General features: G+C 37.4%; 1 protein-coding gene across 1 annotated transcript; it reads right to left on the reverse strand.

Moving 5' to 3' along the window:
* Positions 1–2,790: 2,790 nt before the first annotated feature.
* On the reverse strand, positions 2,791–13,374 carry slc39a4 (solute carrier family 39 member 4). Its single transcript, XM_044334712.1, has 12 exons — positions 12,214–13,374; positions 9,399–9,737; positions 7,820–8,015; positions 7,325–7,506; positions 6,721–6,904; positions 6,077–6,249; positions 5,532–5,729; positions 4,951–5,055; positions 4,447–4,501; positions 4,185–4,337; positions 3,881–4,068; positions 2,791–3,767 (listed from the first exon to the last, which is right to left on the reverse strand). The coding sequence occupies exons 1-12, from the start codon at positions 12,421–12,423 to the stop codon at positions 3,639–3,641; spliced, it is 2,112 nt and encodes a 703-aa protein (XP_044190647.1). The 5' UTR covers positions 12,424–13,374; the 3' UTR covers positions 2,791–3,638.
* Between the last annotated feature and the right edge of the window lie 4,825 nt (positions 13,375–18,199).

Below are 18,199 nucleotides of genomic sequence, written 5' to 3' on the forward strand. Positions count from 1 at the left end.
TTGCAATGCCCATTCTGAGATAGGCCTTAGAAAAACATAAAACTCAACAAGAAAATAAACAAAACAGCACAAGAGACAAACAATCTACAATGATACAATAAAAATATAAAACGACAAGCACCAAATCACTCTTGAAAACATGACTGATTCCTCTTTGATTTCTGTGGGTAACAAGTTCCACATGTCGAATCCCCCAAACAGAAAGAATTCATCTCAATGAACACATTAATTTCAATTCACAGTTTAACATCAGTGCTGTAAATTACAGATGCTTGATCAATGTGAGTTTTTAAAATGGTACTGAGCAGGTTTTAAACACTCAAAATTCAAGGTGAAAGGAAGTCATATGAATATTTTGCTCCAAGACAACTAAGGCTGCAACTACTGATTATTTTGGTTATTGATTAATCGGAAAAAATGACGTTCAAAATTTCTCAGCAGCGATGGTGATGTCTTCCATTTGCTTGTTTTGTCTGGCTAACAGTTAAAAACCTCCAGATGTTCAATTCACTGTTATATATGATCAAGAAAAACAGCATATTGTCACATTTTAGAAGCTGGAACCACAAAATGTTGGACAAATTTTGCATGAAAAATGATGATCAAAATAGTTGCTGATTAACCTTCTGTTGATCGATTAACCGTTGCAGCTCTTAAGACAACACATGCTCATCGTAGGGTAAATAACTCATCAGATAACTGACCTAATGTTTGTATTGAGGATATTTTCAGAACTTTCCGACATTCAGTAGAGGATGAAGATCTATTTCAAAGCATAAACATGTTTCTTTAATAAATGTTAAAATGTTGTATGTGTGTAAACTAAGCTTCTCCTTGATCTATTGTAGCTTGCATTGTACCTCATTTTTTTCAGTTTTTAGACTAAAGCCTCTGCCAAATGAATAAATGTAAAAATAAGTTGTCAAACTTTGTAGGGACTTACGTATATTTGAAAGAAAGAATGATGATTTCTGTAGTAAGTGAACTACCATCATAATATTAATAATGACTGCGTATTTTGTTTGTGACTGGATGGCAGAGAGACACATTTGTAGTTTTATTGAATGTGAGAGACAATAAGGAAGCAAAATGGTCTTTTGATGGCAGGTTACAGAGAGAGTTCAACCACAACCGCTGTCAGTGCTGTCATCGTCTTCCTCACCTCCCTACATGTTGTAACTCAGCTGACCATTCAACCACTGACTGTAAATGACCACCACAGACTTCACCTGGAAGTTCACTACTCATCACCTCTCCTTAATAACAGTCATTCACTCGAACACTCACTGCAGGTGCAGCAGTTGCAATAACTCCATCTTCAGACATTACAGAAACAGAATAAGTCTGGCTTCACATTTCTTCCACAAAGAAGCAGCTGTTTTTATTTATAGCTACTTTCCTTTCTCATCTTTCTGTGTTACTGCAGCACATTACTGCCTGACAAAGTTCTTTATGAAGTTGTAAAACTACACGTCCAGCTAAACAAGTCCCCTTTTGATCCTTCTCTGTCTTCCTGTTAATCTGCTGGTGTCTCAGTCAACAGTACTGTGAAAGACCCATTATCCAGTATAATGTATGAGAAGCTCAAAGGTCCAGTTTTAGAGTGTTTTATTGGTAGAGTGAGTTACGTGATCCCAGCGGCTCATAAAACCTCCTAGAATTACAAAATTATGGATGTCAATTTGCTGAAAAGCTGGTTTTAGGGGAACGTAGTTCTCCTCTGTCAGCAGCTACATACTGTAATCTGCACTATTTGTTCTTTACACAGGGATTAAAGCAAGAAAAGATTTGTTAGCCTGGTAAGTTTTCCAGGAGGAAATGTGCACAATGTATTGAATTAAGTATTACATGAATTTAAAACTGCTCTATGCCTGAAGTCGGAGAAGGTGCCTGAGAACTTTAACCCCTGTCTTTATAGCATGATTAAAGGATCAGCACACAACCTAAATGTTGTCATTAAATGTATAATTTTGTCTGACTGCTTGTGGTTACACATACAGCACATGACTAAGCATACATATATAATGCATGCTTACCTGCAAGCATATACATATTATGTCTCCCTCTTTGTATGATGAGTTGTCGATGGACTCTGTCCCTAATGAAAATGTTCATATAACCTGTAAGTCTAGCAGATTAGATGTGACAGATAAAGTCCTCCACCTCTGGCTGCATTCATTCACATTAAGATTACATATTCTTCTGATGTGATCTGTTTTCACAAATACAGAATTAAGACTTTATTTCACTCCCAAAATTGTTTTCTTGTACTGTTCAAGATTTGTTGCCATCAGTAATGTTTATGGACACAGGCTTATATTTTCAATTCAGGCAAGTTTAGAAATAAAATATTTTTCATTTATTAGTCAAACTCAAATTTGACTTTAATTTATTAGCATATTTTTTAATCTAATCTCATGGCTGTTTAAAGATGCTGTCTCCATTATACAAAAAAAAACATTTATGCCTGAAATTTAAATATGTTTCAGATTTTGTAGTTAGAGTTTACAAAGTTATAACCACCCAAGAAACAATAAAAACTGAGAGTTTCTAAAGTGCCAATGCAGAATTTTTCAGTCACCATTCATCGGCTACTTAAGTAGAAGAAACTTAGAAACGATAATGGGTTTTGAAAGCATTTTAATTTTTTCAAACTGGACAAAAGTACAAAATATATATCATACTGTATGTTCCAACATATTAACACTTTTTATACATTTACCTTCATCATAATTAGTGTGGTGGGATTCTTAGTTTAGTCAAAATCAATTCAAACTGTATATTTTTTGCTTTGACAAATGACTTTTTCCTCTTACTCATCAACATACATTTAATAAAAAGCACACAAGGAACAACTCTGCACAAAGCTGTTTGATACAAGTACATCATTAAGAAATAAAAGGGGAACTTACTGTATATATTTTCTCTCTATATATATATATGTTAGTCGATTTCCTTGTTTTACACTTATCAATGCTGCAAAATAAACTTCAGACCTGGCACATTTATGACCAGAAAAACAGTGTTGGATTTTGTTGGACTTGAACTGTTCAACATTGATTATCAACTTACTATGACCCATTAAAGTTATTTAATGGGTCAGTAAAAAGTCATCTGAGTGAATATACCGCGTATATGTGTGTTTGCTACAAAACACATATATATAACCCTAACCCTAACCCTCCAACTCTGAAGTTAGTGGTGTTTGTTTACTGGATTACATTATTTTATAAGGTGTTTCTGATATTTCACTCACTCCCACTGGTGTGCCAGAGAAAATGGCATCCTACTGTACTGATTAAAATATATAAGGAGGCCACTGGGTGTTTTTTTCTACTTGAGGTATCAGTGAACAACATTTGAAACCTAATCACATCTGTGATTGATTGGTTTTAAAGTTTGAGGCCTTTGGATGCCCCAGCAAATTGTAATCTTTACTGGATAAGCTTTTTCTCTCTGTCCCGGTGGTCTCATTGGCCCAACAAACACCCTCAGAAAAAGAACACAGGTGTTAATGTGTGACGGACACGTTACTGTGTCTCTACATTGCTCAAAGTTTTTACGATCTGCATAGATTATACCAGAAGTAAGATGAACCCACTGAATAGAACAATATATTTGTCTTGAACGTTTTTGTATTAAAAGCTGATTCTCTCCTCATAAAGTGACAGTACCAACAAAATAGCCCACCCGCTCAGAAGACCGATATTCTGCAACAGAAACATCAGCCAGGGTCTCTTGTGGTTCACATGAACCATGGTGGGAAGCTGGAATGAGAGAAAGAGATGCAGGGAGATAAGAGTGAAGTCTTTGACTGTATGTTTTATAATTTATAAACTAACTCTGTTTTTCTTTCTGGTCTGTAAACACAAACACTCACCATATCAGCCAGTCCCACATACAGAAAGAGTCCTGCGGTGATGGCAGCTATCCACTGTTTGGTAGCAAGGTCCGTGGCTACAGACAGAGCGACATACATGCCGACGAAAGAGGTCATGGCACTGCCGACGTTTAAAAGCAGGGCCTTGCGGACAGACACGCCGCTATGGAGCAAAATGGCAAAGTCACCTGGACAGAAACAAGAGGGACAGGAGGGTGTTAAGAAACTTTAAAACTTGAAGACCAAAAGACCAGAAGACCAAACTAGAAGTTGTTTTTACAGTATGTGTGTGTGTGTTACTCACCTAGTTCATGTGGCAGTTCGTGGCAGAGTACAGCCAATGATGTGGCCAAACCAGACTTCCATGACAGGGAGAAAGCTGCACCCATTGCTAAGCCATCTGCAAAGTTGTGGATTCCATCGCCAAGAGTTATCATATAAGGCAACAGACGCTGTTCTGCATGGGGCAGACGCACAAAGTTATGGTTAGTGGTGGACAGTAATTACTACAGTTTAATGATGTCAGGCTTGTGTTTGTGTTGGATAATAATAATAACTTTCCTCACCTCTGGTGCGCTCTTCTGGAGTTGAAAACGATATGTCATTGCCCTCATCGCCAACCTGAAATGTAATTTAATCTAAAATTTAATTTAATCTAACACTTGGTTCTTTTCAATGACGTATATGTATTTGTAGGGGTGTGTTTCTACACGCTATCAACCAAAGTACCAAAAGGTTTATCACAACAGCTGAGGTAACTTATAACCATCTTTTACAAGATACATTTTAACAGCCGATAAGAGTTACATGAGTAAGACACTTTAGAGCTTTAGTGGATCCAGGAGGCTGTAATGTCACTCTGACATCAGTGTTATGGTAAGAGGTCAAGGACAGCTCTAAAACCTCTTTGGGGTTTATGACTTTAACTGTAATGAGAGACAAAATGCGTGTTCTGTGCAGGTGACTTAGACCATACTTTCACGTGGCAGCGGCGTGTATCCTGAGTGACTGAATCAACTTAACATCTGTTGTCGACCTGAAACGTCCATTAATGTCAGTTTGTTTCTCACCAGGTCTGCTTTTGATGCTGACTGTGATTTGTCTCTTTGTCTCCTTTCCTGTTGATACATCTCTAAAACCCTCCCGTGGTCACAGTGGTGAGGCTCTGAATCTTCCTAAAGGAGGAAAGGAGAGGAAAGAGGAAAAGAGAGGCAAGGACATGAGGAAACTTAGACCGAGTAAGAGTGAGTATTTTGCACACAGAAGCAAAGAAGATTTGTCTCACTTGTGGTTGATTTTCTGCGTTTCATGACTATTTTACATTCAACACTAACTAAACTTTGCAAAGTTTAGTTGTTAAAAAATTTAGGATAAGATTATTATCAACTTTAGAACAGGTACCCATAGCCTTTGAAAAGTCATAACTCTTAAAACACCCATAGATATAGATGTTTGACATCTGGTCCAGATACATTCTTGTTATATTCTTCAAGATTACCGCTGTATTAAATCCACCTTCCAATTTATTATAATCAGGGGATGATAATGTTACAGTAAACGTAAGTGAATGTATCCATATTTATATTCCATCAACATAATGTTGTGTGTGATGCTAACAGTTATCTATGCTGGTATGGTATTTTTTGCTTACCCCATGATGATGTTGATGATGGCGAGTAGTATCTTTACGTGTGATCAGAGAGAAGATTGTTTCCATCAGGTAAAAGTAGTAGATCCCGGCCATCACTACCAACATCTTGTATATGTACTCTGGCGTTTCTTCCTCATGACTGTGATCTGAATGCCTATGCCCGCTGTCGCCGTTTCCGTGCACATGTAAGCCTAGAAACTAGACACACAGATCCGCAAGAAGAAGTCAAAACAAGTATCTGCTACACAAAAATCAACATGTGTTAATGTTATGACAAAGCTGGGAAGATGCCCTGGTGGCCTAGTGGTTAAGAAGAATACTAGAATAGCACAATGTCCCCAAACCAGAGCTATATATTAAAGTGAATACTGGACTGAGATTATTAGAATATGATGCCTGTAATGTGGGCATGTAAGTATAGGCAACTACTTCCTAACATGTAAACCATTCGATTTTTTATATATTAATTTTGTTTTGGAGTCTTTTGGCTTGCTAGTTGTAAAAAAAAAGCTTGTTTAAGCTTTAAAAATGTTTAAATCACTCACCATGGGTAGCAGGTGCAGTAAGGCATCTCCACTGAGTGAACCTACTGCCAGGCTGATGCAAAACTGGATACACAGCTGGAAAATATTGGTGCATGAGGTACACAGCAGCAGCACAATGCCAAACATAGACACCAGTGTTATCACCATGTTGGCAAGGGTTGCGTAGAGGTATCCTACAAGAAAGGAAAGAATAGAGAAAAAGCAGGTGGTCAGTCATCAAAATGTTGAGTGTGAAAGCTCAAAAACCACCTGTGCATCCAGGTATCCTGAGAGAGTATGATGTGCAACTCGGTCTTTGAAATGGAGACAACATCTGTGCATAGTTGAACTTACCCTGCTTGCACCTTGTCAATGAATTTAAACATTTCATGTGTAGTTGTAATTAGAAAGCCACATTCAAGTGCTTCCATGCCAAAAGGGGGGTGTGAGGAGAAGATAGATGCTGGTTTTAATCGTTGGAAAAGTTACCTTGACACCTTTATTAATGTTTTAAGAAATAAAGAAATACTGGGATATAAACTGAGTCTTTAATAACTGTAAACTGGTTATTTCTAATACTTTTAATAGCAGGCAAAGGCACAGATTGACAAGTTGTGTTTTTACCGTGTTAATCCACATGCAAACACACATACATGCACACTTACTCTCTGTCTTAGTGAGCCCATCTGGATGCACCGGCTCTATGACGTTTGTACAGGCTCCACTCAGGATCTGCTGGACAAGCGCCGGGCTGAGCCGAGCCAAGTCAGACCGACCCAGGCCAGAGGAGGCAGAGCTGTTCTCTGGCAGATTGTAGATCAGCACCAGATCTTCAGCTGAGAAACAGTGCTGGGAGAAGGAAAGGTGAAACATTTCAGTACAAACTGGTGATCTAGTAGAGTAATAAACTATTACATTAGCTGTTTCTTACATACTGTATGTGTTTTTTTGTAAAGATGAATGAAAACAAGGAAATGTGCAGAGAAAAAACAACTAAGTTGTTTCATGTTAGTTTAATAGGTTTTTTTTGTTGAAATACAATTTTGCCTGTGCAGGGAGAGAGATGAAAGTAAACAAAACAACACTACATTTACCACTACAAACATAATCAGATTATAAAAATTATATATCCATTTCTATCCATGATCACAGTAATGCACATATTCTTTACCTGCTGATCTTCAAGTTTTAAAGTGTACCATCATTCCACTAGCATTATCAATAACTGAATGTTTTATCGTTGTGCATATGCAACATTGGTATTTATACCTGCTCCCAGGTGGCATTTTTCTCATGCTCCTCATGGTGTTCATGCCTGCTCCTCTTCCTCCATCTTCCATCTCTGTGATCATGGTCAGTGTGTTCATCTTCATGGTGGTCATGCTCATTTTCATGCTCATGTTCGTGGTCGTTGGGTCCGAGGTTCAGACTCCTCATAAGAGCTTCAAGATCTATAGAGCACAAATACAAGATACGAACACCCAGATTCATTTGGTATTCAAGTATATTTAAAGTAAGAACTGATGACTACTGAAAAGAAAGAAAATATAGAAAATAAAGACTTGATTAACAAAAAGAAAATTACTACACATTTCTGGTTATTTTTTGCTCATGAAAATCTTCAATTATCCTCAGATTTATACTTTTAGTGGCTATTTTACTTAAAATACAGTAAAAACAGGGTCTGGATTTTTGAGTGGTGAATCTATCTGCAGCTATGCATGCATTTGTGTCTGTTCTTCTGTGTTTGTGCAGGACATTGACCTCCGACAGTGAAATTCTCAGACCCCAGTCGGTTCATGATGTAGTCCAGGAAGAAGCTCTCCTCGGGCAGGGTCTGGCTAACAAAACAGTGACCTAGCAAGGCGTGATACAGGACACGGCCCAAAACTGCACCCACTGGCTGGTCTGCTGAGGGTACGCCAACTTCTGTCATGATGTCACCGGTTGTTACACAGCTCTGGTTACCATGGTGATAAGGAAGAAGAAGGACAAAGACAGGGTTATTTTAACTTGTCATAGTGGTAAAAACAAAGTGTTAATAATAATAATGATGGCTCCTTTCTATTCAAGTGTCTCAGTGACTCATGACAGTGTGACAGTGCCAGCATGCACAAGACCAGGAAGCTGAAACTGAAGTAGCTAAATGGCATTCAGCCATTATTAATTTTATTATTTACACGTGTGATTTTCCTGCTGTGACATGTCAAAATGTCTTCTTTGAAAAAGGCCTACAGAGTTGTCAAGAAACCACTAAGCTGACATTTTGAGGATTTTTAGCGCTCCTGCTGAATGCCATTTCAGCTAAGCAGCATCGTTTTTGATGTTTAATCATTATTTCGGTGTTTAATCATACAGCTGGTTTGGGAATAATTCACAAAGCAAGATTTAAAGGTTAACCAGATAACACAACTATCCTTTAACCTGAGGATAACTTGAATTTGTTAAACATTTAATATTATGTTTGGCACTGTGGACTCTTCAGTTATGATTGACATATATTTACAGAAAGCTCTCTTACAGTTTATTTTAAAGTTAATTAGCTAACTTGTTAGTCATCATCTACATTAAATACACACTTTGTGTTACAGTCACTGAGCATGTGCACTATCATTAAGGGATGCTGATTGTTTTGTCAGTGTTGTCCTCACTTTGCTTTGCTACAAATAATGACTTTGACTCCAGGAAACAAAAAAACAGACCACATGTTAAGCTGATTGATCACTATTGCGGTGACATGCAATCTTACTCGACCAATTACTTGTATGCTTACTCACTAACATTATGTTCAGTGTCTGGCAACGCGGCATTGCCAAACATTCAAGAGGGCATTTTTCAGTGTGATTATGGGTGTCACGTTGATGTGGCAGTTCAGGGCATAACCTAGCAGGCATCACCCGAGTATGATAAGATATGGTGAGTGATAAATACTGTAGGGGACCATGATTAGACTAAAGCACACCCCTGAGGGAAATATCCTACTGTGAGGAACACGTGCATGATTGATGTCTGATCTCAAAAGTCATGTGAAAAAATTGGGTAAAAAAGCAAGAAATATTACAAACTGGCTCCTTAAATCAGCATAATCTTATTTATCATACAGCACTGGTTTCCAAACCGTGGGGTGGGCACACATGATGAGGGGGGAAACTGTTTTTTCAGCTCCCAAAAGGGGGCATGAAAGAAAAAGTAATGGAACCACTGTCATGCAGTATTTTCAAGACTGTCAATTTATGAACTATAGAGGATATTGAATCACTTTTGGTAAAAACAGAGCAATAGATCGACCAAAGATTAACTAATACTAAACATTTACTAAAGAAATAGTCTGCTGAATGCTTACCTCACTGTCCGCAGGCTCATAGTGGTTGTGAAGCTCTTGAAGCACAGTTTCTAATCCATGAATATCTATATGCTCATGGTCATGATGCGGCTCTCTCTCTTCATGGTGTTCCCCATGTGTGATTTTGTGTAGGAAGTGTTCAGTCTCCTCTCCCCACCTCCCCTGCCTCACTGCAGCACACACCAAGCCAGGAGAAGTAAGGTACAGGACGCAGCCAGCAGCGACGGCAGGGAACTCGGCTACGCTGATGGTAAAGTTTTCCCTGCCTGTTCCGGTTTCACCCTCTCCGTGGATGGAGTGATTGCTGATGAGCTGGTGGACAGCATCTAGTAGATTACACTACAGAACATTCACACACACACACACACACAGAAACATTCATACACATCAAATTAAGCAACAGAAAATGTAAATGATCTTTCAAATACATTTCAGGTTCCACTGTATCCTTATAGAAACTGTTTGATTTAGCAAACTCAGGGATTTCAAGTAATTTCCAGGGAACAATAGCTTTGTATGCATGTTTAACTTCTATGAAAACACACATAAAGAAACAGCAGTGACAACAGGGTCTTGGATAATTGAATCAAAGACCATGAACCCCTTTTTTTGTTATGCTGATTTCATTATTAAATTTGACTAAAAACAAGGTTAGGTTTTCATAGAATTAGCGTCATCACGAATATCAGCTCTATCAAGCTTTTCTGATAACTAGAAGGGGAGGAAGTAGGGTATAATGTAAAAGTATGAAAACTCCATAAAATACTGACAACTATCTATCGTGACCCAGAAACTCTGACACACAATAATTAACATTTCTTAAAAGTTGCTCTATTAGTTTGACTTGGGGGAGGGAAAGGGTTTTATTAAAGGGTCGATTTACTCAAACATATTTTCTCACTTAACTGCAAGTGGTATCTAGCCATGCAGATAGTTTTGGGTTTTTTGCCAAGGTTCTGAGATTTCTGCCTCCTCCCTAAAGCAGCAACATTCCTTTCCAATTTAATCTTTTCATTGGTGCAACTTTGACTGAAGAAATAGTCAGTATGAAAAGTTTTGGCAGCATTTTCTGAGGATTTGGGGCAGTAATGGAAATGTTTTCATAAATATAGTTTCAATGCTTTGTGCAGCACAAATTAAATTACATTCTCCTCATTTGTATAGGAATGGCGGTAGAAGAAGCAGTACTTGGACAAATAAAACTACCTGCTTGAATAACTAGCAGTAAAAGTGAATTTGGCAGAACTGACTCTTTTAACTGTCATAATAGGAAATAAAGGCTTTGAACTCACAATGTCACTTTGACATGACATAGCATTTTAAACTTTTATTGTAGGTCAAATGAGTTTTATTAGTTTATCGAATCTTCATCTTTATTAGCACTATTAAGTGTAGTAAAGCAGTTCTTCACAATCTCTTTACTTTTTGTCCATTCCGTCTCTGCCAGCTTTCTTACTGTAGTTGTTTGACAGTAAATATTATCAATCAATATCAATAAAATGCACTGTCTATTCAAGCAGATTACAATCGATGTGAAGGAGGCTCAAGGACTCACACTGATAAAGTGTTTTTTTTAGACTGTGCAAATACTGAACAGTGCCTTTCATAAAAAACGACTCTATTAATTAGTTAGCTGTTTAAAAAAAAAAATATATATATTATAAAAATACAAACAGCTCCATAGTCAGACTAAGACTAAGATGGTTCTTGTGATAGGCAGTTGTCATTATTCTGCCCTTTTATAGACTGACTTACAAAGTGAAAAAAACAGATTTTTGAGAAAATTTACAGATTTGACTGAACAAATTCTCAGTTTCATCCTTTTATGCACAATTCAGAAAGTCACTACTGCATTTAGTAAGTAGCGTCCAGATGGGAAAAGGCTCTAAAGATATTGTGAAGCCAACTGTTGGTTAAAAATGCAAAAACAAATTACATCAACCAGTAATCATAGAAATAATAATAACAATCGATTATTTTTGTCTAGTGCAGTTTTTGTGTAAAAGGCTCAGAAAGACATTTTTTCTATTTGCTCTTTTTTAAGGTGCTATATGAATAAAGTTATTATTATTGATGTCGTTGTTCCCCTTAATTTATGTTGTATTTTTATACTAAATCTGTACTTTGGATGTACATGTTACTTTCTTGAATAAGAAAAAAGAACCCTTTATGGGCAGTGTAGTAGTTATTCTCCTGGTTTTGCAGACTGAGTCACTGTAAGTAATTGTAACTATTTTTATAATTTGTTGTCTGTCTTCATAGCTATTTCATACTCTGGTCACAGCACCTGCTGGTTAAATTTAATACGTCATCCTAAGATTACAGTGCAGTAATGTTGTGACTTCATAGGAAAAATCCTTCATTGAAACACTAGTGTCAGAGCTGCTGCTAAGTCAGGTGCGCAACAGGTGCGCACTTCAAATTAAATAATAGACAGAAATAATCCGTTTTAACAACACTTTTAACAAAAAACAATGTATTTGAAAGGGTTATTGACAAAAAACGGACCTCTTGGGAAAAAAAACCTGATAATATGACGTTTTGTCTGCAGCCCAGACATAATTATCACTGTGGAGAGTGAATCAAAATTTTGAAACTCTTCATTCTTATACAAGGTGTCAAATTAATTAAATACATATACGCTAGATAATATTACACTTGAAGACGGTTGGAAATCCCCATTGAGACATTCAGTTTATCAGCAGGGTCTCTGGTTAATAGCTTTTGGACCTCGACCTCTTTGCACAGAGCCTGCAACTGAGTGTTAACACCTGGCTCTCTGACCCGTCTGCGGAGTTAGCCTAATAAAACTTACCTTTTCACACGACACTTCACCGCACTGCACACGTTTCTCTAGTGTATTAAAGAGGGTGCGAAGGGACTGCCTGGTTAGATGCTGCTGTCCTGGAGACACGACGCTGATCACGGCTCTGTACGCCTCCTCCACGGCGGGAGAACCCGAAACAGAACCGAATAAACCCCAACTGACGAGCAGAGGGAGAAACAGCAGCACGGAGGAAGACATCTTTCTCTTAAAAAAAACAAAAAAAACAACTACTTTTTAATACAAAGAAATGATGAATTGAGAAGGAAAGAAACAGCACAAAGTAGGTAGATACAGGCTGATCCAGTCCCAAAGTATTTCTACAGACACATTGAGCTGTATGGGGCTCAGCTCTCCGTTCTTATCTGTTCAAAACGGCTGCAATTTACTGGACCTGGACTCTGGATTGTGATTGGCTGAGACGTGGCTTAACCTACAATACTCTGTTGTCACCTGCACAAGGCATGAGAGGGTCTCTTCATCACACCTGCATGTCGACTATGAGATTTAAAGCTCTCCAAGGCATCACCAGGACAACAAACAGATTCACATCTAATTTTTGGTAAAGCAGTGCTTACAGAAAGAAGGGGAAACTGAGCCGCAGCTTCCAGCCATTGTCAACAATAATGTAGTAAACATAACATAAGATATTTAAGTGATTCATTAAGAGGACTAACTCTTCACTTTCTAAACACTTTCTAAGGAGATTGTGTAATCTCTAAATGGGAACCTGCTGTGTGAGTGTGAAGATATCGTGTGTCTCTTGACATATTGTGTTAAGAAAGTCTACAGACAAAAAAACATCAATGTCTTTCAAAAATAGAGGGATGTATGATTTCAGAGTACATTTCCTTGTAAGATGATGACTTCCTGAAAACTTATCTGCCACAATCATTGCTTCACCAACTCGACAGCCTCTTTTTACTGGTGACAATTTAACAAAAAGAACTTTCTCAGAAGTTCACTGACAGACATGTCAGCAAGTTCAAGTCCAAGTTCCTTGTTGTTACATCTACTGTAATTGTCTCATTACACAAGTATGAGACAGTTTCAGCTCCTCAACGATGCAGTAAGGAAAAAAAAGAGCTATAAAAAAAGGACAGAGGTTGAAGAGTGAGCAGGTTATTGTCTCTTGTAAGGATTTAAACATTGTGTCAGTGGCTAGTTCAAGTCCAAGTTCCTTGTTGTTACATCTACTGTAATTGTCTCATTACACAAGTATGAGACAGTTTCAGCTCCTCAACGATGCAGTAAGGAAAAAAAAGAGCTATAAAAAAAGGACAGAGGTTGAAGAGTGAGCAGGTTATTGTCTCTTGTAAGGATTTAAACATTGTGTCAGTGGCTCAGTGAAAGTTTCTAGTGTTCACAGATGAATGCTCTTTAACATTAAAGACACAACTTTAAAGACCAGTTTTAGTCTCATGAATAGAAGCTTTAATAGTTAAAAAGACAATCTTTACAGTTGCTTCCTACAGCAGTGTATTTTTCCCACCATGACAGAAAATATTTTCTCAGTTTCCTGATATAACAAGAAACTTTTCTCATTTTTAACACGATCCTTTTCATGTTATTATGAGATCCTTTTCATGTTATAACAAAATAGTTTCATGTTATAATGAAACACAAAACTTGTTATCTCACAAAACCAACATATCTCAGTAAAACAACTGTTCTTCTTACAAACATAAGTTGGTAAGTCATTACAACAAGAAACTTCCATATGTCCTTAAAGGTAGAAAAAAAGATTTTCTGCTACAGTTCAGCAACTTATGACTTTGGTTCTGTTTGACTCAATACTTATATATTGTATATATACTTGTATATCTGTATATACACATTACTGACAGTAGAGAGCCTGACAGTCTTAGCCCAGGGCTTAGATTAACCCATGTTATCACTGACTCAGGTTCCTGATTGACAGTACTTGTACAAGAACAGGAACACCAAGCACAAGAACATGTAGTAAACACATTAAATGTGGTTTCTGGGCTTGATTGAAATGTTCTGAGTCAAGACTAGAATGTGAACTATTCTGTCTATTTGCTTGCAAGACAAAAAGAGACAACAGGTAATCAAATTATGTCCTTTAGTTACACGGAAATGCAAAACAACTATGATACTGTTCTGTTTTTTATTTCCTTTTTCTTACTTTTCAATCTGTACCTCCTTTAGCTCTACTCAGCTGTTTATCGAGTACAGATAACTGCAAACAGTCTCTCTCAAAACCATTCATTCAATTTGCTTGATTTACAACAGGAGATAGACAAATCACACTAACCAACAACAATACTACATTTTTACATTCATTAATTATTTACAATGATCTGGCTTCATCTACACAATGTTTAAAATTAACTTTCACTTCACTGTGTTAAATGTTGGATGCTGTGTTTGTGTGATTTGACTATTAGTTTTTGCTAATGTTGCTTATAATGTAGGCTCATGCAGTTTTTATCTTAATGCTGTAACACAAATGTCCAAGAGGCAAAAAAAGAAACTGAATAGAGCAAATACATCTTTTCAGTGTGAATCTACCAGGAGAATGCACATTTTTATTCTGCAAGTGCGAGTCACATATTTCTTTCTTCTGTTTTTTTCAAATGACAGCTGCAGAAACCTGAAGCACTGAAGATCAAATGCCATGATGTTTTTATGTTTGTCTGGGTTTAACATTAAAGTTGTGTGTAATGCAATGCACTCTGCATCAACATGTCCACCACTTATGAAAGGAACACGATCTCAAAAAAATGACGTCACCTACACTCTGCTCTGCTGTGATTATTGCACTGTGAATATCCTTTAGATGTTTCTTTAAATAGGCTAAATGAGGTTAAGCCAGTTAATGACAGTAAACACAGCAGAGCGAGAAGAAAAGAGGCAAAAATAACTTGTCAAATGTTATTCAAGGTATCAAAAACAAAACAAAAACAAAAGCAAAAATAGAAGTTTATCCATGAGTTTAAAAAAAAACTTTACTATGTATATTTAAATTTTCTTCACATAGTTAACATTCAAATTTATTGGATTTATAACCTGTATTTGTGTGCGTGTGTGTGTGTGTGTGTGTGTGTGTGTGTGTGTGTGTGTGTGTGTGTGTGTGTGTGTGTGTGTGTGACTATATCAACCAGCAGATGGTGCAGCTGCTCTGTGTAATTTCAGCAGTTTATGCATCTGTGTTGTCCAGTTCTTTGACACTTCTGTAAGTCCCCAAATCAAAAAAAATACACATTTCAGATTATATTTAAATGCATCCTTCTGTTATTTAGATCAACTACACATGTTAGCTGTTAAGTTTATATTGAGGAAAACTGTTTTAATCATTGCTGAAGTACAATGAATAACACTTGTTCATATACTGTGCTTTATAATTTGATCGATATTAGCATGTGATTTAAGATTTTACATTAACGGCTGCTTATTTAGAAACAGAAAAGTGATGTTTTTGTGTGAACTTTCATTTATTTCTAATGGAAAATAACATTGTGCTACTCTTTTGTAATGTTTCTCCACTATATCCACTGTCTGCTACTGCACAGTGCTCTTAAATGCTACTTAAAACGTAATAACTGCATAAAGTCAAGAAAATATTCAGATGTGTAAAATAAAATGTGAACTGATTGAAAGAAAAAAGTTGTTTTTACCATAGTTTGTAATAATTCACAGTAGCTATGTGAGTAAAATGACAAGCAACAGTAAGGAAAGAACTTATCCTTTTCTATTCTAACAATGTGAAATTGCTAAAATTGCTCACAATAAGTCTAATTTTCTTTTTTCTAATTCTAATCTTCTTGTTTTCCCCCAGAGTTTAGACAGAAATAAGGCAGTAAGTAAAATAAAATGAGAATGCAGAAGGGCAGTGCAATACATTTTTTCATTGTCTCCAAAATCCATCAGTCCATTACTACTGTATAATATTGCTTTGTTTTATCTACTGTGGTGAGATTTACAGATTCTGACTTGTTCTGCTGTTGTTTCATCTCCAGAACGTGACGTGAAATCACGTCAATGGCCACTCGCTGTCGGCCTCAGAAATCACTGAAGGAGAGGATATTGAGTTGATTGGCTGCACATCACTTCACACACATGAACAGACAGCAACACACACACAAACCCGCATATGCCATGGGACCCTGGACATCTGCCCCTGTTCACCCAACACACACACACTCACGCACCGTGACCCCCGCGCTGCTAATCTTTGAGACAAAACACACACTGTACAGTGACCTGTTTTTACACCGCCTATTGTCATGTCACTCTCTGTTACGTTGTCTGTCATGAAAACCTGTAGATGTTCTCAACACACACATTCATCAAGTCCTCCACTGTCTCCACTGTACACACACACACACACACACACACACACACACACACACACACACACACACACACACACACACACACAATTTTTACATGCATATCTGTCATTAAAACCTGTGGACACTCTCACAGCATCATCATTATTACACTGTGTGTACACATACATCTCTATTTCAGTATATATTTGCATAAAATATTAACTGGCATTTGTTATGTTTGTTACAGTTATTATCTACACATCACCACATGTATGTGGACACACCTGATGATGTTTTAGACCATAGTACATTTACAACATTGTAGCAACAGTTTGGGGAAGATCCTTTTCCTGTTTCCTGACAGTGCCCCTGTGTACAAAACGAGGTCCATAACTTGCCTTGCCTTCACCTTTTTCCAAACACACATATATGCCCCGTTAGTGTTTCCTGGTTGCTGAGTCTTGAGTTTGCCTTTCATGACTGCATGTACCTGAGAAGAATTATCTTAGTAATGTTTGTTGTTTTCAGTGCAGTAGATTGACAGCTGCCGAGTGAGACTAGTTAGATAGCTCTTCTGGCTGTAGGGTTTTTTTTTTTTTTGCTAAGATAATACATTTTTTAAATGCTTCTTCAGTTTCCTGCCTCTGAGACGATGAGATGCTCACTTAAGGATGTAATGTTTGGGTGTTCACATACTTTTGGCCATGTATTATATCTAGTCATCATTTCTGCAAGGATGTTTGACTTTAATAATTTTATTAAAAACAAAGATTTACAGTGAGTTTGTATGTGTCCTCTTGCAGCTGGAAGGATACTATCCAAGGGTCATAAATATGTTTGTTTTTCTCTTGATTTTCGATCTCCAATCCACTGAAGAAGACTATGAGATGTGGTTGAAAACTCTAAAAAGCTGCTACCGTCGGTGGACGTTTGAGCTCAGATTATTTTGTTATATACACTCTTCCCAAAGGTCGTGAATGGACTTTCATGCTAAAATATTCAAGAAGCTCAGAAGATCATCCTGAACAACGTCTCTCTCTCTCTCTTCCATCGTCTCAGCCTCAGCCCTACTTTCTTTCTCAGGCTGATGTTTCCATTACAGAAATAAAAGCATGACGGCTAATCCAGTTATATGTTCCCTGGACGACACACACACCCACACATACACACACACACACACACACGCGCGCACACACACACACACACAAACACACACATATACCTGAATGCATATCATGCATGCATACATACACGCACAAATAGGCACAAAAAAGCATGCACAAAAATGAGGCACACACATGTTGCAAGTGGACACACATAGAAAGAGGAAAATAAACACACTCACACACTCACAGGGGGCATGCGATTGAAGCAAGACCCCATGTTGTGAAAAAGTCAAAAAGAGCTTTCTGGAGCTCTGGAAATAAATACCAAACATTGGTAATCCACACACAGACACAGACACACACACACACACACACACACACACACTTTTGGGGACATTACATCATTTCCTGGAGACTAGGAAACCTAACCATGGCTTTTGTCCCCTATTGGACAAGTTGTCCTCAGTTAACTGGTCTTGAGTCTGAAATGTGTCCCCGAAAGTAGGATAAGTCAGATTACACACACACACACACTCACACACACACACACTGGTAATCTCTCAAGACAATTTC

This window comes from Thunnus albacares, chromosome 19 (genome assembly GCF_914725855.1).
Source record: "Thunnus albacares chromosome 19, fThuAlb1.1, whole genome shotgun sequence".
Classification (NCBI taxonomy): domain Eukaryota; kingdom Metazoa; phylum Chordata; class Actinopteri; order Scombriformes; family Scombridae; genus Thunnus; species Thunnus albacares.

Excerpts from the sequence above, each read along its gene's own strand:
- slc39a4 (XM_044334712.1), bottom strand. The coding sequence starts at position 12,423 with ATGTCTTCCTCCGTGCTGCTGTTTCTCCCTCTGCTCGTCAGTTGGGGT. Across the intron at positions 9,738-12,213 it reads GTGAAGTGTCGTGTGAAAAG|TGTAATCTACTAGATGCTGT; the intron begins GTAAGTTTTATT and ends AATGTTCTGTAG. Across the intron at positions 8,016-9,398 it reads ATGAGCCTGCGGACAGTGAG|AGCTGTGTAACAACCGGTGA; the intron begins GTAAGCATTCAG and ends CATGGTAACCAG.